Source organism: Pteropus vampyrus, unplaced genomic scaffold, assembly GCF_000151845.1.
Source record: "Pteropus vampyrus isolate Shadow unplaced genomic scaffold, Pvam_2.0 Scaffold42, whole genome shotgun sequence".
Classification (NCBI taxonomy): domain Eukaryota; kingdom Metazoa; phylum Chordata; class Mammalia; order Chiroptera; family Pteropodidae; genus Pteropus; species Pteropus vampyrus.
This window is the reverse complement of record NW_011888823.1, coordinates 3,944,668-3,966,991: the sequence shown is the minus strand read 5'-3', so window position 1 is coordinate 3,966,991 and position 22,324 is coordinate 3,944,668. Positions and strand designations below refer to the sequence as shown.

General features: G+C 44.1%; 2 protein-coding genes and 1 pseudogene across 2 annotated transcripts in view; 2 read left to right on the top strand and 1 right to left on the bottom strand.

Annotated features, from left to right (window-relative positions):
• The window catches only part of RUFY4 (RUN and FYVE domain containing 4), a 17,704-nt gene extending 12,306 nt beyond the window's left edge, over positions 1-5,398 (top strand). Inside the window, exons 9-11 of the mRNA XM_011358691.1 lie at positions 168-314; positions 4,645-4,755; positions 5,296-5,398. Coding sequence (XP_011356993.1) covers positions 168-314; positions 4,645-4,755; positions 5,296-5,398 — 361 coding nt within the window. The remainder of the gene's footprint in view (positions 1-167; positions 315-4,644; positions 4,756-5,295) is intronic.
• An 8,475-nt stretch (positions 5,399-13,873) lies between these two features.
• On the bottom strand, positions 13,874-14,611 carry LOC105291117 (annotated as a pseudogene).
• Positions 14,612-17,630: 3,019 nt separating this feature from the next.
• On the top strand, positions 17,631-19,009 carry CXCR2 (C-X-C motif chemokine receptor 2). The gene has a single exon (XM_011358612.2). It carries the CDS (start codon positions 17,631-17,633, stop codon positions 18,711-18,713), a length of 1,083 nt encoding a protein of 360 aa, XP_011356914.1. The 3' UTR covers positions 18,714-19,009.
• Positions 19,010-22,324: the final 3,315 nt, after the last annotated feature.

The following is a 22,324-nucleotide window of genomic DNA, read 5'->3' as shown; positions in this document are numbered from 1 at the left end:
GTGGTATGTTTTGTGTGTGTATGTGGTGTGTGTGTGTGTGTGTGTGTGTGTGTGGCCTTCAGCTGCAGGGGGCACCATCCGCTTCCCCCCTGTCAGGCAGAAACAGCCTAGCTCAGTCAAATGCTGAGCTTTTTCCCCTCAGAACTTCATCTTCCTTCTGTGACCAGGTGTCAGGAAGAGAGGGGCCGGCTGCAGGCAGAGCTGGAGAAGAAGCAACAGGAGGCTGAAAGGAGGGACGCCGTGTATGACGAGGAGCTTGGAGAGCAGCGGGACCTGGTCCGTGCCATGAAGAGCCGGGTGCTGGAACTGATTCGGTAAGTGAGGAGACAGCGGGGCAGGGGGATGGCCGGGGAATGAAAATTCTGCTCCACTAACAACTATTAAGTAGAGTTTTGGACCTTTTACATATACTAACTTATTTCATTTTAGCCAGCCACTCTCTGCTGTTATCCCCATTTTACAAATGAGAAAACTGAGGGTCAGAGAGGTTGAGTCGGCCACCAAGGACACACAGCATATAAATTTCATAGAGTCTTCTGACTCTAAGGCATGCCCCTACCCACCCACCTCCCATACACACACACCCACTAAGTTAGGAGAAGGGGAAGGAGCCCATAGGTTGAGAAGAAATTGGGAGAAGAAGGGGGAGGTTAACCAAGAGGTAATCACATGTCCTACACCTGCCTGCCTACTGGACTTCCTCAGACCACGGGGTCTCTGGGCCCATCCTGAGTCAGTGTCCTAGGTTCCAGAGGCTAAGCTCACCAGCATCAATTTCAGACCACTAAGCTCACTGAGGAGTGGAGATGTAGAAAGCCTGGTTTCTGCTCTTCAGTCTAGTGGGGAGATAATTCACACATATATGTTATCCTTTACCCAGTTAAGGAAATAAGACACCATTGGACTCAATTTCCATTAGAATTGGAAGGTTGCTGTGAGATCATCTAAGACTAAACCCTCTTGCACAAAATCCAAGTGATATTAAAGATGAGTAAAGGGAGAGAACAAAAAAAGAACAAAAAATTTAAAGAGTGATCTCCTCCAAGAAACCGTCAACTGGAGGAAAGAGATATAAAAAATTAGCTATATATCTCACAAAAGAATTTAATATAGCTAACAATAAAAGACATATACATTTGTTAAAGAAAAATAGAAGATTTCATGGAAGACAAAATGTATCCACTCCCAAAGTATTAGGATTAAGGTTATCTCTGAGCATCTTGATAGCAGGATCAAAAAGAGAAACACAGAAAGTTGCCTAAATTTTACTATTCATTTAAAGGAAATATACCAGGTCATGAGGAGAGACAAATGTTTTTCCTAGACCTAAAGAAATTCATTCCAAGGTCCCAAACTACGTAATTTAATGTTTTTTGCAAAAATATTTTGGAAGATATGGCCCTAAGCAAAATGTACGAGATAGGCGGGAGGAAGCTTCTGAATCAAGAGGTAGACTGACCACATATCATCTATTCTCCATCCTGAGATCTCACCAAAATGATTTTAAAAGAATAAAACTTACAACAGAGAGAAAGGTAAAGGAACCAACAACATATGAGAGATTTCAGCTAATTTCCAGAAGCCAGAAAATGAATGGAGAAGTGAACACTGGATTTAGCCTAAGTTAGAACTTCAGGGCTCAGAGACGCCAGGAATGCAGATGGCAAAAATGAAATGAGGGGCAGAAATCAGGAAAATTATCCGATAATGTCAGTAGAAAGAGCAGTGTACACCCCCTGCTTTCTACATGTCTCCCCAACTGTAGAACATCCAATGGTGAGGGACTTATCTCTCAGGTAAATCATTAAAAGGTCCTTATCTAGAGAAAGTTAGGTGCCCTGAATAAAAGAGCAGTGTGCTCTAGCATTTGAGAGTCTGGCATGGGAGATAGCTCCCTGCCCAATCCCTCCCAAAAGGAAGCCACAAGTCGACCACCCCATCCATTACTTGCAGCTCCAGCAGCTTTCAATTGTCTCTTTCCTAAACATGAAATGGCAACCAAGGATCCCCACACATCTGAGGAGAGTCTAAAACACGAAGAGAAAAGACAAAGGTAAACAACAACAACAACAAAAATCCATCTCCCATGAAATAAGATGTTGTTAAAAGATAAACTTTGGAAATTAAAAATATCACTGAAAAAATTTTGGAAATTAAAAATATCACCGAAAAATTTTTTCAGTCACTAGGATTGGAAAACAATGATGAGATAGTAGTCTCTCAGAACGCAGAATAAAAAGCACAAAGAGATGGAAGACATAATTAGAGACATAAAGAATCAATCCAAGATTCCCGATGTCTTCTCCAACTGACAGGAATTCCAAAAAAGGAGAGAATAAAATGGAGAAGATTATCAGATAAAAATATGAGTTCTGATGGACCCAGATCTTCAGACTTAAAGATTTCATTGAATGACCAGCATAATAAATGAAAGAAGGGGGAAAAAACCCATCTGGATACATCATTGTGAAATTTCAGTAAAACAAAGATAAAGAAAGTATCCTAAAAGACAGGTCACTTGTAAAAGAAGTAGAACCCAACAAATGTTAAGAATCAATGGTGTATTACTTTCAGGTTCTGAGAAAAGCTGAGTTTTGCCCTAGAATTCTATGTCCGGCCAAACTATGAAGCAAGTTGGGAAAGTCATGGAGGAAAGACATTTTTCAGACAAACCGGTCACAGAAAATTCATCTCCCACATAGACTTTCTTAAGAAGTTAATTAAGGATGTGTCCCAGAGAAACAAGGAAGTAAGCCAAGAAAGGAGATGTGGCATTCAGGAAACAGCAGCTCCAGCCCAGGAGAGAAGAAATGGGAATTCCCAAGATGGCATGTGGACAGCAAGGCCAGGAAGCAGTTCATCCAGGTAGTAGGAGAAGTATTGAGGGCCCAGGAGGAAGGTCTCCGGGAAGAAAGAGAATCAGTAAAACACCTGATATGAGGAAAATTGGAGTGAAGGGGATAAATAGGTTATGTTAAAGGCAAATCATGCAAGGAACAAAGAAAGGCAATAGAAAGTTCTAGGGAAAAAAAAAAATTTCCAAGAAGGGAAATGTTATAGAACACAGTTCTGCTTGAATCAATATACACTCACATATTGTCTAATAACATAAATACTATTCTTTGATTTTTTTTCGATGTTAGAATCAACCTAAAGGCAAAGCACAGAAAACAATTGTAATTATAGAACAAACACAAATGTTACCGCCTTAATAATATTACGTATAGAACACAATCCAACAGAACTTTCTGTGAAGATGAAAATGTTCTATATTCGCCTTGTCCAATATGGTAGCTGCACGTCACATGTAGCGAGCGAGTACTTCAAATGACTGGTGCAACCGAGGAGCTGAAGTTTTCCTTTTATTTAACTTTAAGTTACATATAAATTGAAATAGCCACATGTGCTAGTGGCTACCCTATTGGATGTCACAGGAGTAGATGACAAGTTAGGAGGTGGTAGAAGGAGAAGAGGTGAAGAGAAGAGATGCCGGCATCATCATATTACAGAATAGCAGTTATAAGACACTTCTATAATCAATAGAACGAGTGAGAAATAAATATGTCTTTAAAAGTCCAACAGTAACCAATAGAGGAACCAAAACAGGGTTATAACTACACTGAGAGGAAAGAGGAAGACTTGGTGGAAATGGTCATAAATAAACTAACTCCTCTGACATCAAGGTAAGGAGTTCTCCAGAAGATGTTCTCTATCGATCAGTCAAGAAGGAGGGATATGAGCATGTTACTTAAATATGGATGTACTAGCAGGAGAAAAAGCTAAAACGTGTAAGAAGTGGTTTGCCACTGAGAATGGGAAAGAGTGGGAAGGGTGTCCATTGTCTTTTGATGTAAGTCCTCTTGTATCGTTCAATTTTTAAATCATGGGTATATATCATTTTGATAAAAATTTAAAACAAACCACCTTCCTAAATCTCCTTTAAAAAAAACAGTGAAGATGGTTTTGTAGGGGCCTAACTATACATAACTCCAAGGCAGTTTGTACTAAGTGCCGAATAAAACATAATAGGCATTATATGCTATAGGTGCCTGGAGCAAGAAAGCCCCAGGGGCCTCTACCATCAGGGAGCTCTCTTGAGAGGAAGTGGGCTATGAACAGGTTCTTAAATAGTGGGTCAAGCTCATGTTGGGCGAGGGGGACCTGGGTGTCATTATCTATCTTCCCAGAAAGAATGGATACTCACCCATCTCTCGTGTGTGTGTGTGTGTGTGTGTGTGTGTGTGTGTGTGTGTCTCACTGTCTCTGCATTTCTATCTCTTTCTCCATCACTATGTCTCTGTCTCTCCATCTTTCTCTATATTTGTATCTCCCTCTCTGTCTGTGTCTCTGCCCATCTGTCTCTGCACCTTTCTCCCTGTGTCTTTTTCTCTCACATTTATCTCTCTACCTCTCTGTGTCTCTGTCTCCCTCTCCAACTCCTGACTTCCTTTCTCTCTGCATAAGTAACTGTCTCTCTCTTGCTATCCCTCTTTGCCTCCCTCTGCATTTCTGCGTGTGACTCCTCCTGTCACTTTCTCTGTCTCTCTCTCTCTTTGCCTCCATGTTTCTCTTTCTGTCCCTCTCTCTCTCCATCCATGCCATTTCCATATTTCTATCTCCCCACCACCTCCATCCTCTCATCAGAGAGAAGGATAACCTATGGCAGAAGGTCCAGCATCTCTCTTCTGTGGCCCCTGGATGCTGTGTCGGCTGTAGTAAGCTCTTTGGCCGTCTGTCTCGGCGGTATCAATGCAGGTAATGGGTAAGGCACAGAATCCTTCCTGTGGGACAGCCCAGTTTCCACCAGCCCACAGACCCCTGCCCATTCCAGAGAAGAGAGGGACACAGAACTGGGCATTTATGTAAGGCTCATTTTACCCAGCATTTAGCAGAGACATGAACGAGAGCAGTAGAAAGGGGTCAAACAGGAATGGCATCTGGAAGATGGGAGGCGTAACCCTTCTGAGGATAGACTGAGGGCATCTCGTCTGGGAAGAGATTTCCCATACAGAGGAAGCCGCACCCCTCACCTTCCTCTGGGAACATGGTGGAAGGACAAGCAGCAGGAGAGAGGAAAGTGGGCCATCAGGAGAACCTGCCATTTGGAGTTGGAGGACCCTGGAGGGATGGGGCATCGGGACACCCTTTAGGAAAGGGATGCCTCCTAAGACAGACCCAGGGCCATTCTGCTGGGAGATGAGAAACAGACAAGTGGACCCAAAGAGGCTCAAACACTATGACCCCCTCCCCCACACACACTTATGCATTTCTCACTCTTTCCACCTCTGCTCCCAGGGTCTGTGGAGGCCTGGTTTGCCATGTGTGCTCTGTGGATTATAAGAAGCGAGAGCGCTGCTGCCTACCCTGTGCCCAGAAAGAAGAAGCCCAGGCTGTCTGAACAAGACACACCCAAGACTGGCCACCCAACCCTGCCCTCCCCCCACCCCTCTGGCCTGACCAGTACTACCTTCTAGAACTTCGTGACCTAAGGCAGATAGCACTTGTGTGGCCAGACTGTGGTGTGGAGAGTTGAAGGAGCTATGCTGGCAGTCGGGACACAGGTTCGAGCCCTTCGTCTACCACGGATGAGCTGGGTGACCTTGGCAAGGCCCTCAGCTCTCTGGGCCTTTTCTGTAATGTGAGGGAGTCAGGCACCATCCATGCAAAGTCCCTTCATGCTCAGAAAGTCCTTGACCAAAAATATCACCCACTGGCCACGACATTTCTCTCCCACACTCCCTCCTTGCCTAGCCCAGCTTTCATGACACTGCACAGTCTTGGGGTCCTCAGGCACTTCCTGTCTGGAGTTTGCTTCGGGAATCTATTTTTGTTGCATTTTGTTTTTAACAGCCTTCTCAAGGTACTATTAAGATATAATACACTTTGCATAAATTGCACAATTCGATGAGTTTTGACTTTAATTTGAATCCCTGATACCATCGCCATATTCAAAATCCTGAACACACCCATCAGCCTCAAAGTTTCCTTGTGCCCTTGATAATTTCTTCCTTCCACTTCCACCTCCCCATCCCCAGGCAACCACTTGACTGCTTTCTATCACTGGAGACAAATTGCATTTTCTAGAATTTTATATATGCACTCTGAATTGTCCGCCTTCTTCACTCAGCATAATAATTTTGAGATTCATCCATGTTGTTGTCTATATCCATACTTCCTATTTACTGTTGAGTAGTATTCCACTGCACGGAGATACCACGATTTATTCATACATTCACCTGTTGCCAGACATTGGGGTTGTTTCTACTTAGAAGCTATTACAAACAAGTTTCCTGTAACCATCCGTGCGTGACCCTTTGTGTAGATATATGCCTGTATTCCTCTTGGGTTAATAGCTAAGAACGAAATGGCCAGGTTGTATGGTAGGTGTATATTTAAGAAACTGCTGAGTTACTTCCCAGAGAGGTTGTATATTGCACTCTCCCACCAGCAGCATGTGGGAGACCCAGTTGCTCCCCCGGGCATCTGGTTTGGTGGGCGGGAGAGGTGGCACAGACATAAGACTTGGGCTTCTCTGTCTTTTCCTCCCAATCACTATGAAGAATTGATCGGTTTCAAGTTCTGAGCACCTAGAGGGAGGAAGTGAGTCTAGGTGACTCTCTGTTGACTGTTCACTCAGCTAGACTTTAATAAAGACAGTTGATGAGAACTCGTGTAGCTCCATGGTACAAATTATATCCTCTGACTGCCCAAAAAGTATTATGCAATTTCTGTGTTATTTACTGGACACCCAACTGTGGTGTTTCTGAGAAAACCGTTTCTGAAGAAGTGTGGGCCCTACTCTATGACAAGGGAATTAGCTGTCCTACCTAGATTCCAGGGAAGACTCCGTGGCCCCAAACAGGCCTGCATACTATATTCCTTTGCCCTCTGCCTCACACAAACTGCCAGAGCCTCTGTATGCAGTAGTTGGGCAATCCTGTGGCTCTGACTAGAGCCTGTGGACTGTCTCTTGGGGTCAGGGCCACCCAGGGTTGCATCCCATTACCATCGTGTGGAGCAAGAGTTTTGCAACAGCAGTTCCTGCCCTGGAGAGCTGATGAGAACTTCTCCTTAGCGAAGTCAGTGACAAGGTGGGTAGGGTGGGGGAGGGAAGAGCTGTGGCTCTCAGAGCAATCAGAGCAAAAATTCGCCCCTACCCTGAAGGTCAGACTTGCTCAGATACTTCTATTAGGGCAGGGTTCTTATTACGATGGAAGACATCGTATTCTGGTAGGACCTCCAGCGTGGAGTTCAGACTTGCCTGATGAACCAATGGGAGAGAGAAGACCTAGCAGAAGCCTATGTTCAAAAAGGAAGCGAGATGCTCCTGGATGAGAAAACATCAGAAGGAAATCAGGGGCCAAGAATGGAGGAGCTTAACCTTCTCCCTCTGTTTGGGAGTGATGGAAAGGCAATGCTGGCGACTAGCCTCTAGCCCAACACCACTTTCCCCAAGAGTCCCCACCAAGTCCAATGGAGAGCACAGGAATTCTACAAAGACATTGGAAAAGCTCGTTAGACCTTGGGGACCTCCAGCAGATGGTTCCACAAGGGTCAACATAGATCTCCCCAGAGTGTGGAACTGTGAGAGTGCCAGAGCTTCAGCAGTGACTCCAGGGCACATATCTAGCACAGTAGCCCCCAGAGAAGCATGTGGTAGACACCTCCAGTAGACTTCCCCAAATTCCTGGGGGATAAAGCCCTGCACAAGCACACGGATCTGAGCCTGTGAAATCTGGATTATAGCTATTAATGTGACTTTGTTGTGCTCACAGGCTGGGGTTGCCCTGGGAAATTTGAGCAACATAGTTATTTCTTTAATTGGATGTTACTCAGATACTCCAAGGTCCATCAGTTTCTCCACCATGTCAATGCATTCAGTGCTCAATAAAATTGAATTGAACACCTAGGATATGCCGAACACTAATTGACTTGGGGATATAGAGATTATATATATATATATACACAACACCTGCTTTCATGAACCTCACAGTTGGTCCGAGGAAGCAGCCAAACAGATGATTACAAAACCCCATAACTGAAGCCATGATAGAGTAAGCCTGGGGGTGCAGAGTACAGGGCAACAGTCCGTGGAGCTGACCTCTGAGCTAAATTTAAAAGGAAACGGGAGAGTTGGCCAGACCGAAAGGCTGAGGAAGAGCATGCCAGGGGAAAGGCAAATGCATGCCAGGCCCTGAGGAAGAATGAGAACTGTTTTGGGCGGAAGTGCGAGCGGTTCCCTGTGGCCGAAGGGGACGTGGTCTGAAATGAGACTGGAGAAGTACACAGGGGTCAGATGCAGGGGCACCAAGTGCACAAGTCAGGAGTTTGCCTCTGCCTGAGGATAATGGGGGTTCTTGAAGGCTTGTAAGAGGAAAAGAGTGTGATTAAATTCTCACTTTAGGGAGCTCGTTCTGGTAGTGGAGTGGAGGATGAATAGAGCGGGGAGAGGTTTGAGGCAGAGAACAGTGGTAGTAGCAGCAGCGGCAGCAGCCACGGCCAACAGTACTAGGCACTGTTCTAAGTGCTTTGTACACATAGACTCATTTAATCCACATGACAACCCTATGCAGTAGGTGTCCTCATTATCTCATTTTATGGATGATGAAACTGCGACCCGGTGAGATTAAATACTTGCCCAAGGTCAACAACCAGGCAGTGACATTGCTGGGGTCCTAACTCAGATAGTGGGAAGCTACTATCACAGTCGCTTAGGCGAGAGAGAATGAAGTGTTGCCTAACACTGTCAGTGAAGATGGTGAGGAGGAGAGCACCAAGAGAATGCTAAGGAGGAATGTCTGTCCGGAGAAGGAGGGAGGGGAGCGTGAGGGGCGTGCCCGTTTCCGGCTTGGGCAGACAGTGGATAAGAGGGTGCTCAGGAGGAGAAGCACGTGTGTCAGGGAATTTCGCGAAACCAGTTTTCTACATGTTGAGTTTGCAGAATCTGTGGAACCTCAGGGGAGATAGCAGGAGGTAAGTGCCTATAAGAGTCTGAGCTTAGGAGAGAGCTTAGAAGAGAAGCCGAGAACAATACGTGTGAGAGACATTGGCGTATTGAGTGGTAGCTGAAGCCAAGGAAGGAAGTGAGCTGGCCTAGGGTTGGCAGGTAGAGAAGAGGACCAAGGTAGAACCCCTAGAACATTCATAGTTGAGGAATGAATTGAGAAATAAAGCCACAAACAAGACCGAGAGAGGTTCAGGAGAAAGAAGGAGAGAATGGGATTAAATGATGCAGAGCTCAAATAAGCTAAGACCTTAACAGTAACCATTTCACCATAAAGTTAAAAAGCATGCAGCAGGCTAGGAGAAAAGTTATCATAATTGACAAATATGAGATAGTATGAATAGAGAAGGTAACGGGCCCTTTTATAAACTGTTGATGGGAGGGTAAACTGGAACAGTCTTTTGGAAGGGCCACGTAGTTGTGTTTATCAAAATTTAAACATGCACAGATACTAAAGCCATAGAAACACTCATACAAGTTCCCAAAGACTTACATCTAAAGATGCTCATAGCAAGATCCTAAATATACATCTATAAGGTAATTATCAAATAAACCATGATACATACATACCAGGAACCGTCATGTCTTCACTGAAAAAAAGTGAGATGAATCTATATGTACTGATGTGGAATGAGTCCATGATGCATTGTTAAGGTGCAGAAAAATATTTCTAGTTAAATATCTTTTTCATTAAGGGAAGAAGGGAGGAAAACATGTATATATGCATGGGGAAAAGTCTGTAAAAAAACAAATATGGGTGAACAGAGGAATGGAAAGGCATTTTTAAGTTTTACTTTAATTTATGTTTTTGAATCACCTATATTCTTTATAGTATGCATGCTTTATTTTTACGATACGGAAACAGTTTTGTTTAAGAAAAGGATTTATTGGATGTAGGAACCCAGATGTCATTGGTAACCCTGGCAGAAGCTGTTTCAGCAGAGCGGTGGGAAGGGAGCTCGTTGCAGTGGGTCAAACAGTGAACAAGAAGGCCAAGTTCTGTGGAGACATCTGTTTTTTCAAGAATTTTGCTTATAAAAAGGAGGGTACTGAGGAGCACTAGCTAAAGGGAACCTAGAATAGAAGAAAGGGAAAGACACGTTCAGGGACCGAAGGAAAAGGTGGTTGAAGGGCAAAGGGCAGGGAGTCAGGATCCCAAAGGATAAAAGAGGCAGTAAGTCCCATAGCCAGGTGTAGGAATTCACCAGAAAGAGAAGGAGGGGGACTTCTCACTCTGACCATAGAAGAAGGGAAGAAAGTGCTCATGCAAGCTCAGGCAAGTCTGTTAGCTGGAAGCTGGGGTTGCCTGCATCTTACTTTGAAAGGAAGACAGAGATGGACTAAGCAAACTTCCACCTTCAGACTGGAAGTCTCCTCCAGAATCCATTAGACAAGGAGGCGTGAAAGTCCCCCGTGTGGATACAGAATCACCAGGTGGAACCAGGACAGACCTTATGGCCCATCTGTGGGAACACCTCCCCTGGTAGGCCTCTTGGATTTCCCCCTTGGCAAAGCTGGGTCAGAAGTTTCCCCATAAAGCCTGCTTCACTTTTTCCTGTCCAACAGCCCTGACTGCTACCAAGCCCTGAGTCACAGTAAAGGTGTCAGAAGCCACTTCCATAACAACAGCGGCTGCAGCAGCAACGGGAGGTAAGTGAAGGATTCAGTCTTAGGGTTGCTGGGGACATATTCCTGATGGAAAGGGGCTTGGAAACTTCAGTCCGAGTCCCCTGAGAACTGAGGTGATGAACTGTAGACTCTCTGAGCTAAAGATAATTAAGTCCTCACCTAGAAAGCCTAGTACAAAAGAACTTTCTGCAATAATGAGAATGTTGTATATCTGCACTATCCAGTATTGTAGCCACCAGTCACATATGGCTGTTGAGCATGTGAAATGTGGCTGATATGACTGAGGAACTAAATTTTTTTATTTTAATTAATTTAAATTTCAGTAGCCACATGTAGCTGGTAGCTATCATACTGGACAGTACAGGTTTAAAATGATCTCCTCACTTTCTAGTGGACCGCCTCGAGGCCCAGAGACAAATAACTTGTCCAAGTTCACCTTGATCATTAATTAACCGCGGAACCAGGATTAGAAGCTGGTTCTTTATTCTCCCCACAATCCACATGTATGTGGTGGGCTCAGTGGACATGAAATCAGCCTAATGAAAATCAAGAAGCGGCGCAGTTGAGAATTGTCAAATCTGGACTCTCTTTTCTATAGCTTTTGCATTCGTTCGGCTGTCTGGGACAGAGAGGTCAGGTAAAAAAAAATTTTTTTTAAGTCTTAAAAACTATTTAAAACATAGTTTATCTGTGTCATTCTAGGTCAAGTTGCTTAACTCCCAGAGTCTGAGTTTCCTCATTCACGGGGTTGTTGTGAGGATTAAATGACACAAATTCTGCAAATCACTTTCTTCCAGAAGCTAGACCCTCATAGGCACTCAGCAGCACAGCTAGTGTAACTATTGTTATCCAAGTCAGAGTGAGTTAAGATGTACATTGAAGTCCGCCTGGACAGCAGACCCACTGCTTTCCACTGCTTGGGGATATAGTGGGAGAGACAGCATGCTATACAGTTGATAAAGTATTTCAGTAATAATGATCATGACAATAAATGCTAACATAGTGCTTTACATGTGTCTTAAGTGCCTTTTGGGTAATCCTTCATTTCATTCTCAGTGCAACCTGATGAGTTAGATTCTATCATTGGCCTCATTTTATAGATGAGTAAACAGAGACTCAGAAAGGAAAGGTCACTTGCCCAGAATTGCTCAGCTAACAGAGTTCTTCACTGCTGCTCACATCTGCCTCTCTCCATGTGCAATGAGCCTCTGTCCAGTCTTAGCGTCGCCTGGCCAGGAGTCATTGCATTCTTCTCCAACATGGGAAAGAGAGAGGTAATAAGGAATGTTTGCTAAACAGTTGGACTCAGAGGTTCTTTCCTCGGGGTAGGCAGCTTAAGCGATTTTGCCACAGGCTTCGAGTAATCAGCGGACCCTGGGATGCACGCAGGGAGAGACTAGGGTAAGGAGTGGTGGAGGTGGGGGTCTTGGGAGGGAGCAGTGAATTTGTGTTTACTGCTCTGCCTGTATTTATCCTTTCAATTGAAATCAATAGCAAATGTGACAAAACATATTCTTAGTGTCATTCAACACTGTTTTCAAAAATGTGTTTAAACTTGGGTGTGATTTTAACTTTTACCAAAAGGCTTTCTTTCTAAACTAGATGGTCTTGACTCCAAAGGTGGTAACTACAGTAGATCCAATCCCAAATATACAAGCCAAGAAAGAAGAGCAATGCCCTTAGAGAGTCTCATGGTCAAAGCAGATGGTTGTGGAGGGAGGTGAAAGACAAGGAGAGGTAGAATGGGGCCCCCACTTAGGGGTGCGGGTTCTAAAAAGGGATGTGCCATAGAGAAGGAATCATGAGGCTTTAAGGATTTCCGGGGTGGAGGTGGGGGGTGGGGGAGGGTAGAGACAAGAGGCATTAGGTCTAGGGAAGAAAGCCACCAGACTTTCGAGAAGCTTAAGTGCCATCTCTGTTGTCTTAATGAGCTGTTCCCCTTTGATATAAAAAATGTTCAAAAGAGGTAGTGTGGGATAGAAAGCACGGGGAAGCCCGAGGCAGATAGGATGTTCAGAGAGTCAGACAGGACAGATGAACAAGCCAGGGGCTACTGAGATCCAGGCAAAGATGAGAGGTATCTCTGTATAGTCCTGGGCAAACTACCTCCTTTGCGTGGGCCTCTGTTTCCTTGTCTGTGAAATGAAAAGATTGGCTAGAAAATGCCACAGGTCTTTTCCCAGCGTAAACCCTATCAGTCCATAAAACGTCTAGTGATCAAAAAGCTGACCTGGAAATTAATTATTCAAGTTATCAAGAGCATCCTGCACCCTCAGGAGCTCCACCCCAAAATTGAGCAATCTAATCTACTACTCACTTCCTCCACTGTGTTCTCACCACTTCCTCCCTTGCAGTCAGGCACATCTACTCTCCTGGAGGTGTCCGACAGGTGAAAAGCCCAGAATCCTGGTAAGTCTCGGGATACCCACCACTCCCACCATTCAGAATATCTCTGTTCTGTGTCTCCCTTGACACCAGCCTCCATTAATCCAGGCATCTATCCTCACTCTTGGTGGGCCTCACACACACCCCTCGGTTTCTTCATTCTCTCTCTTAGGCCTCCCTATCCTCAAAGGGAGAGCTTCGACCCCTTTTTCCTATACCTTCCTCCAACAACCACTTCGGGCAACTCGCTGCCCACCCCCTTCCCTTCCCAACTCAGCCAGCTCTCCCCACTTTAGCGAGGTTTGAGTCTGAGGAAGGACCAGACAGGAGACACTGTTGAGTTTTTCTTCCCATATATTAAGTGCAAATATGTATGGATGATATTTATAGAGAGAATATTGGAATTGTATTAAAATGACTGATTTTTCTGTTGTTGTTAAAAAGATTACCTTAAATGTTGGGGATCTTGTAAATGTTTTTGTTCTATAGCATTCTCATGAAATAAATTAGCATCATCCCATCCATGGAGTTTTTGAACTACTCCGAGTTATTAAGAGGCTGGCAAGTTTGCTCAATGAGGGACTCTCCTCCTGGGTCACTGAGAATGTGACTGGGTTATCATAAGAGCCAGCAAGTTCAGGGGAATTTGGTTTATCATTCCTGCAAGGTCTATTTCTTTAATTCTAGACTAAAGAATAGCAAAAAAAAGCAATGCGTGACACACCAAACAGTGGGAGTGAACCATGTATACGCAGGTTGACTTAATGATATCTCAAGAATTTAGCTTGCAAATATATTTAATGTATGAGGTGCACTTTTTTTTTTTTTGGTTGTAAAATGATTCTTTATAGTTCTTAACTAGCTAGTCATTCCACTCCACCACTGTTGATGTCATCTATTATGTCATGAGGGTGGGAGCCATCAACATGGCAGCTCATAGACTAGGCAGTCCCCAGAATCTCTTAAATGGTTCCAGAGAGTTTTCTAGCTAAAGATCAGTGCCACATTTGTCAGGCAACGTTGACAATCTTATCAAATGTGATATTTCCACTGTGCTTAAGGTTTTTCTGTTTCCTTTGGTCTCTTGGTGGTTCCTAGAGGGCTTTGATGACCTGGGCAGAGGCAGAGGTATCACCTCAATCTGGGCCTGTCTGTTCTGAATGGTCAGTTTCACTGTTATCTTCAGACACTTCTAATCACCTGTTGCCTTGGCAACGTCACATTTTTGGAGACAGACCCAGGGGGGATGATCTTGGGGGCCAGGACAGATGTGGTACCTACTTCCTCACCTGTGCCCCTCAGGTACGAGATTTTTATCTCATTGGGATATAATTTAGGCAGCACGGTGGAGGTGGCTGGTATCAGATGAACCTGGATTTGAGACAAATGTAGAAAGTTGTACTTGAGCCTCCTCTGAACCAAAAGCTCAGAGGTATGATTTTTAAGAAAGCAGGTCGTAGACTGAAAATAGCATGTGGAGTCATCATATCTAGTTGGAATTTTGGCTACAGCATTTCCAGGCTCTGCGACCACAGGCCGGCTTCTGAGCTCCTCTGTGCCTGTCTTCTCACCAGTAAACAGGAGCTTAATCATGTCTATTTGTAATGTTCAAGGGAGATCATGTACCTGTGAGGTATAAAGCAGATCTCAGATGTGTCATCTCCCTTCCCTTACTTTCTCCCTTTAACTGCCAAAGCATCCTCTCTAGAGATCAGTTTCAAAACAAACAAATAACAGAACATCTTCGCTGCCCACCATGGGTGGAGGTCGTTGCCCTGGCCTGGTTCTCTTTTGCGAGTTCTCTACTTTTGTCCTGACTTGAATGGAAGTAGAGCTCACTCATTCGCCTGCAGCCCAGCCCCAGCACAGCTGAGCACTGGATTGTTCAGAATGAGGGCTTATCTGCTTGCCTGCTGCTGCCTCTTCTCACAGGGCAGTTTCTGTGGCTGCCCCAGCCCTGCCTTCTCGCAGCCAATGAGCAGAAATGTGGGGTTCTCTTCTCTGCAGGCACGAGCTCTGTGCACCCATCAGTGATTTGCATCCTCTCTCAAAGGTGGGTCTTCTCTTAGGTCATTTGTTCCCTTACTAGTATCTTGGATCATCCGCTCGCAGAGATGACCCACCCTAGACCTTGTGACTTCATTGGCTATAACCCTGGGCCTCTGAGCAAACTTGCTCTTGACCATAGGATTACAGAGACAGTAATTTCTCCCAGGTCTTGCTGACAACCCTGGTTGAGCCAGCTGTACCGTTTGCCTCTCCCACTACCACCCTATCCTCCTGGCCAGACCAGGCCCCGCCCTCATCATCACATCTTTCTAGATTTATAGCCTGATCGAATCTGTTCTATCGATGTACTGAGAAGGCAAGTCATCTGACCCCCATCACTTAGGGGAGAAAGTAATACCTAATCAGGAAGGTGAAGAATTCCATCACTCTAGGAGAAAAGAGCATTGTTTTTCCAGTTTTTCTTAACCCCAGCTTTCTTCTTTGCCATATATGATATACGATAACAGATTTTCTTCTGCTAAAGAGAAAAGCTTCCTAGGACTTTTGTTGGTGTTACTGTTGTTGATGTTGTTTTAATATTTGTATCTACTTTGCAAGGCTTTTGTTGGTGTTACTGTTGTTGATGTTGGTGTTACTGTTGTTGATGTTGGTGTTACTGTTGTTGATGTTGTTTTAATATTTGTATCTACTTTGCAAGGCTATACCTCTTTGGTTAATCTTTTATTGAGAGATAATTTACACAGCACAAAAGTCACCCACTTATAGTAATTTTTAGCATATGCACAAAGTTGTACAACCATCACCACTACTGAATTTCAGAACAATTTTATCATCCCAAAAAGAAACTCTGTACTCATTAACATTCTGCCTGAACCCCCAGTCCCTGGCAACCACTAACCTACTTTCTGTCTCCACCAATTTGCCTACTCTAGATGTTTTGCATACATAGACTCATACAGTGTAAAGCCTTTTGTGTGTGGTTTTTTTCACTTAGGATAATGTTTTCAAGGTTTATCCATGTTGTAGCATGTATCCTTCCTTTTCATGGTTGAATAATATTCCATTGTATGTGTATACCACCATTTGTTTATCCATTTATCAGTTGATAGCTGGATTGTTTCTATCTTTTGGCTATCATGCTGCAATGAAGATTCACGTATACGTTTTTGTGTGAATATACGTTTTCAATTCTCTTGGGTACATATCTGGGAATGGAATTCCCGATTCATATGTTAACTCTATGTTTAACTTTTTGAACAGCTGCCAAACTGTTTATCACAGCAGCTGCATCATTTTACATTCCTGCCAGCAATGTATGAAAAGTCCAATTTTTCCACCTCCTCCTCAACATAGTTATTATCCATCTTTATTTATTATGATCATCCTAGTGAGTGTGAAGTAATTCCTGAGACTTTTACTTTGTTTCTCTAACACTGGGTTCCATTGGAAGGTGGGTTACAGACTTGCATGTGGTCACACGATGTTCATGTTTATTATAAAGAAATGGCACGATGGTGATATATTTTGTGGTTCAAAAGGAAGCTAATTCAGTAGCTGCTTTGGTTTTGTCTATTTCACCTTGAAAACTGGAATAATATTTCAGAATGGCTGCAGCTTCCTCTGGAAGCAGGCTTTCTACTAACCCCATAACAAAGACAGAATCACCAGAGATAGGTTTATCTAGGGGTACAGGGAAGTCAAGGATGAGTGAAGGCATGCACTGGCAAGGTAAGAAGAAGCCCCACCAGGACTAGGAAGTCACCAAAATGAGAACAGTGTGTCTCCATCTGCCTTCTCTGCTGCCTGCTGCCCTCTCCTAATTCTGAGAACATCCCCACTGAATGGTAGAATATGACTGCCCAGAGCCCCCATGATAATCTACTACATTTCCACTCACTCAGAGAATCAGTCAGCCAGCCACCTGCTTATGACTTTCAACGTATTTTTGTAAACTACTCAAATACTCCCAGAGCAGGCATCTGACATCCCCAAAAGAACAATGCTGGGCCATGCCAACTGAGTAAACGTTCTTCTAGCTCTAGCATTCTGAAACTCTATGTTGCTTTTGCTCAACTATTTTTCCAGAACACTTCTTTTACATAACTTACAGAAAGTTGGACAAAGGGATTCATCTCTCAGCTTTATTGTTAAAACTTGAGGCTTTTATTAGGGATCGAACCCAATTGGATTGCCTACATATTCCCCAGACTGAGAACTGGATGGTACCTCATGTTTTTGATATTAAAATCAGCCTCACCAGTCAGGGATGCTCATTACTCAGGCATCCAAGACAATGTGTTCTGTAGAGATTATCTAAAGGGAAGTTTCCACAATGTTTTGGGTGGTGGTGATGTCATGGAAAGTGCTAAGAACCTCTCTGTGACTTTGAAGGGAACTATATTCTTGTTGCGAAATGTACCACTTATCACCAAATGTACCTACTAACTTTAGAGCCTCTACTATTTCCTGAAGTGTAAGTTACTTCCATGTAATATACTACCCAATGCAAAGAATCCTATCTGAGGTTTGTGGGCAGAGAGGCTGGAATCTAGGGAGACTTTATTGTGCAGTGATGCTCATCTCTCTTCTCTAGGCCATAAATATGGAATACTCAATTATGGGAGACTTTAACTTTGAAAATTACAGCTTCGAGGATTTCTTCGGTAATTACACTTACAACACTGATCTGCCCTCTATTCTGCAAGACTCTGCCCCATGCCGGCCAGATACTCTGGATCTCAACAAGTATGTTGTGGTCGTAATCTATTTACTGGTCTTTCTGCTGAGCCTGCTGGGAAACTCCTTGGTGATGCTGGTTGTATTATACAGCAAGATCGGCCGCTCTGTCACTGATGTCTACCTGCTGAACCTGGCCATTGCCGACATGCTTTTCGCCCTGACCTTGCCTATCTGGGCTATTTCCAAAGTAAAGGGCTGGATCTATAGCACAATCCTGTGCAAGATGGTCTCACTCCTGAAGGAAGTCAACTTCTACAGCAGCATCCTGCTGTTGGCCTGTATCAGTGTGGACCGCTACCTGGCCATTGTCCACGCCACACGCACACTGACTCAGAAGCGGCACTGGGTCAAGTTCATATGCTTAGGCATCTGGGCGCTATCCCTGATCCTATCTCTGCCCATCTTTGTCTTTCGCAAGGCTTTCTACCCTCCTAATTCCAGCCCGGTCTGCTATGAGGACATAGGTGCCAACACAACAAAATGGCGCATGGTGATGCGGGTCCTGCCCCAGACCTTTGGCTTCCTCCTGCCGCTGCTGGTCATGCTGTTCTGCTACGGATTCACCCTGCGCACGCTGTTTCAGGCCCACATGGGGCAGAAGCACCGGGCCATGAGAGTCATCTTTGCCGTCGTGCTTGTCTTCCTGCTCTGCTGGCTGCCCTACAACCTGGTCCTGGTGGCAGACACCTTCATGAGGCTCGGCGTGATCAAGGAGACCTGTGAGCGCCGCAACGACATCGGCCGGGCCCTGGATGCCACCGAGATCCTGGGCTTCTTGCACAGCTGCCTCAATCCCCTCATCTACGCCTTCATCGGCCAGAAGTTTCGCCACGGACTCCTCAAGATCATGGCCATCCATGGCCTGGTCAGCAAGGAGTTTCTGGCCAAGGATGGCAGGCCTTCCTTTGTGGGGTCTTCTTCAGGGAACACTTCTACTACCTTCTAAGACCTCCGCTCCTATTGCAGCCCCTTGGGGCTCCTCCCTTCCTGTCAGCACCCAAGCCTCATGCCCACTGGCCGTTCGCAGTCTCTGTGTCAGGGAAGCCCCCCATCAAGGTTACAGGAAGTTGCTGAGGCTGTATCCTTACCAGGCCCTCATTGCATGGCTTGAAAGCCTGCCCCGGCGCCCCGCCCCTTACTGGAATTACTATGTCCGCTGCTAGAGCTCTGTCCATCCTACCACTGAGCCCATAGCACTCTGTCTTCGGAGACATTTTAAAGACACTCTTTTAAGTGACTGTAAAAATTTCCCACCATTGGGAGCTATTAGTGGCAAATACCATAGTCGCTTCCCCAACTCTCCCTTTCCTTGCTTGCTAGCAAAGTCCACTTCCCTTGAGAGAGGCCGAAAATGACAGATACTCACTTTCTAGGACTCCCTGAAGCTAGGAGTGGCCATATCCTCTCATTGTGGCTAATAAGACTTAAGGGCAATTGTGTACTGGTAAACCACTCTCCTAGGGAAAAACGTCCTGATTTGTAGCATTTGCAAAGTTGCATGGTATAAATGCTCCAACCATGGCAATTTCAAGGGTGGTGGTGTTTAGCAACCAGCTCACAAACTTCTAGAAAATGTAATAATCTGCTTTCACAAGCAAGTACAAACTGGCTTCAGCATACCATTGTTTAAGGGAAGACTGCTGGGGTCAGGAGACTCCTGGGAACTATACCTGATTGAAAAAAAAAGGGAGACTCATTCATCCACATATTCTTAGGTCTTGACTTGGAATATGGTTATAGGATACGATGTGTGGAGCTGAGGCAGTAATTCTGTGACAATGAGGCAAAAAGCCTAATATACTTAGGCTGATGAAGCCACAGGATAAAAATAACTGGAGAATAGAGAGCCCAGAAATAGACCTAAGCATAAATGGTCAAATGATTTTCAACAAGGGTGCCAAGACTATTCAATGGGGAAAGGATAGTCTTCAGACAGCCACATACACAAGGATGAAATTGGTCCCTTACATTATACCATATAAAAAAATTAACTCAAATAAGTTGAAGACTTAAATATGAGAACTAAAACCATAAAACTTTTAGAAGAAAACATAGGGGGAAATACTGAATTTGGCAATGATTTCCTGGATATGACACCAAAAGCACAGGCAGCAAAGTAAAAAATAGATAAATTGGATTTTATCAAAGTTAAATACTTTTGTGCACCAAAGAACACTATCAAGAGAGTAAGAAAGCAAATCACAAAATGGAAGAAAATATTTACAAATCATATATCTTATAAAGGGGTTAATTCTAGAATGTATAAAGAATTCCTACAACTCGACAGCAAAAACAAAAAACAAACAAACAAAAGGCTTATTCAAAAATGAGTAAAAGATTTGAAGCACAGACATTTCTCCAAAAAACTGATACAAATAGCTCATCACTAATAATTAGGGAAATACACATAAAACCATAAAGAGGTACCGCTTCACACCATTAGGATGACTATTATTAAAACAAACAAATGAACAAAATAACAAGTGTTGGCAAGGACATGGAGACACTGGAACACTTGTGCAGTGCTGGTAAGAATGCCAGATAGTGCAGCCACTGTGGAAAGCAGTATGGAGGTCCCTCAAAAAATTAAACATAGAATTACTGTGTGATCCAGCAATTCCACTTCTGGGTATATACCCAAAAGAACTGAAAAACAGAGACTCAAATAGATATCTGTACACCAACGTTCATGGCAGCATGATTCACAATAGCCAAAAGGTGGAAACAACCCCCGTGTCCATCAATGGATGAATGGATAAACAAAATGTGGTATATACCTACAATGGAACATTATTCAGTCTTAAAAAGGAATGAAATTCTGATATGTGCTAAAATGTGGATAAACCTTGAAAATATTACACTAAATGAAATAAGCCACATACAAATACTGTATGATTCCACTTATATGAGGTACCTAGAATAGTCAAATGACAGAGACAGAAATAAAATAGTGTTTACCAGGAGGTGGAGGAAAAGGAAATGGGGAGTTGTCATTTCAAGTGTACAGAATTCAATGTGGGATGATGAAAAGGTTCTGGAGTTGGATAGTGGTGAAGCTTGTACAACAATGTGAATGTACTTAATGTCATTAAACTGTACAATTAAAAATGTTAAAATGGTAAAGTTTACGTTATATATATTTTACCACAATTGAAAAAAATACCTAGTTGCAAAAAGGCAAACTTTAACAACTGAACCAACCCAGGAACCACCTATGTGTAATTTCTTGTTAAGTGAGATTATTAAATGTATTTTTTGTATAAACCGCTTTTAGTTGGATATTTCATCACCTGCATCAAAAAGCATCTAAACTGCTACAGAAATGCTGCTCAGGAGTGAGCAGAGAACCCCAGTGGAGGTCTTTACAATAAATAAATCGCTTTGCTGTGTATTGGATACACGGAGCAGTATTGAAATAGAGACGGAGGCTAGCCTTTCTACCTCCTTCCTTCCCAGCCCAAGCCTCCTGCTGCTGATCACGTATTATGGAAGGAAATGTGTCCCAGGATGATTTGGTGCTTCTCCTGTCCTTGGGTGAAACAATAGCCAAGAGCGTCAAGGGTGGGTCTTAGAAGCGTCTAATAAAACCACTCAATCAGCCAGATTGGGTAGCAGGAAGTCAGAGAGCTTTCCTGAGCTCAACCAACAACTCCCAATTTGAGCTTCCTTTCACTCTCTCTTGTCTCCCAACACACACGCACACGCACACGCACACGCACACGCACACGTATATCCTTCATGTTTTGACAAAAGGGTACCCCAGAATAGGGAAATGATTTACAATATGTTATTCAGACAAAGAACTTGACTCTTGGCTCATTCCTTCAACAGTTCTGATTGAGTGCCAACTGCCCCAGAGCTTGCAGATACAGCAGCAATTAAACCAGACAGAGCTTTATCCTGGCAGAGCTCCTGGTCATAGGCCTTGTCTCTGACGGGTCTTTGACAGGAAGGTTACTGAGCAGCCTGCTAAGAAAGTAAGAAAGAGAGGGGACCCAAACTTCACAGTCACTAAACCCTTTCATGGCACCGACTCTCTGACCACTAAGTCAAGGGGATAGCAGCTGTGGCTATGACAAGAGGCCTTTCTGGGCAGGTAGAGCACACCTCTGAGTTAGAGTGCTCAGGGGGGCAGGTAACTACCACTCCTAACACATCAAAGTTACTTTACTTTTACATTCAACAAACAGGATTAAGTCAGCAACAATAACCTCTTGTTCCGAGCTCATTCTATGCCAGGCACTGTGCTAAGCTCAGGATCAAGTATGATCGTGCTGCTCTGGCTGAGTCTTCTGAACACTTCTGATTCAGCGAGAGGAAAAAGCAGGGGAACGTGTTTTTACCAAACACCGAAGTTGCCAGAGGGACCAGTGGTGTTCTGGCTGAGCAAGGCTGACCGACCAGGCAGCTCCCTGAGATGACTGCCAGTGGGAGGAGGCCACACTGAGTTTCACTCTGGTTCCAGGACTCTGCAATTTCCTCCTCCAACAAGGGCTAGAGGAAACGTGGCTCTCCAAGGAAAATAAGAGGATAAAATAAGCCCAGAAACAACGAGGC

Excerpts from the sequence above, each read along its gene's own strand:
- CXCR2 (XM_011358612.2), top strand. The coding sequence starts at position 17,631 with ATGGAATACTCAATTATGGGAGACTTTAACTTTGAAAATTACAGCTTC.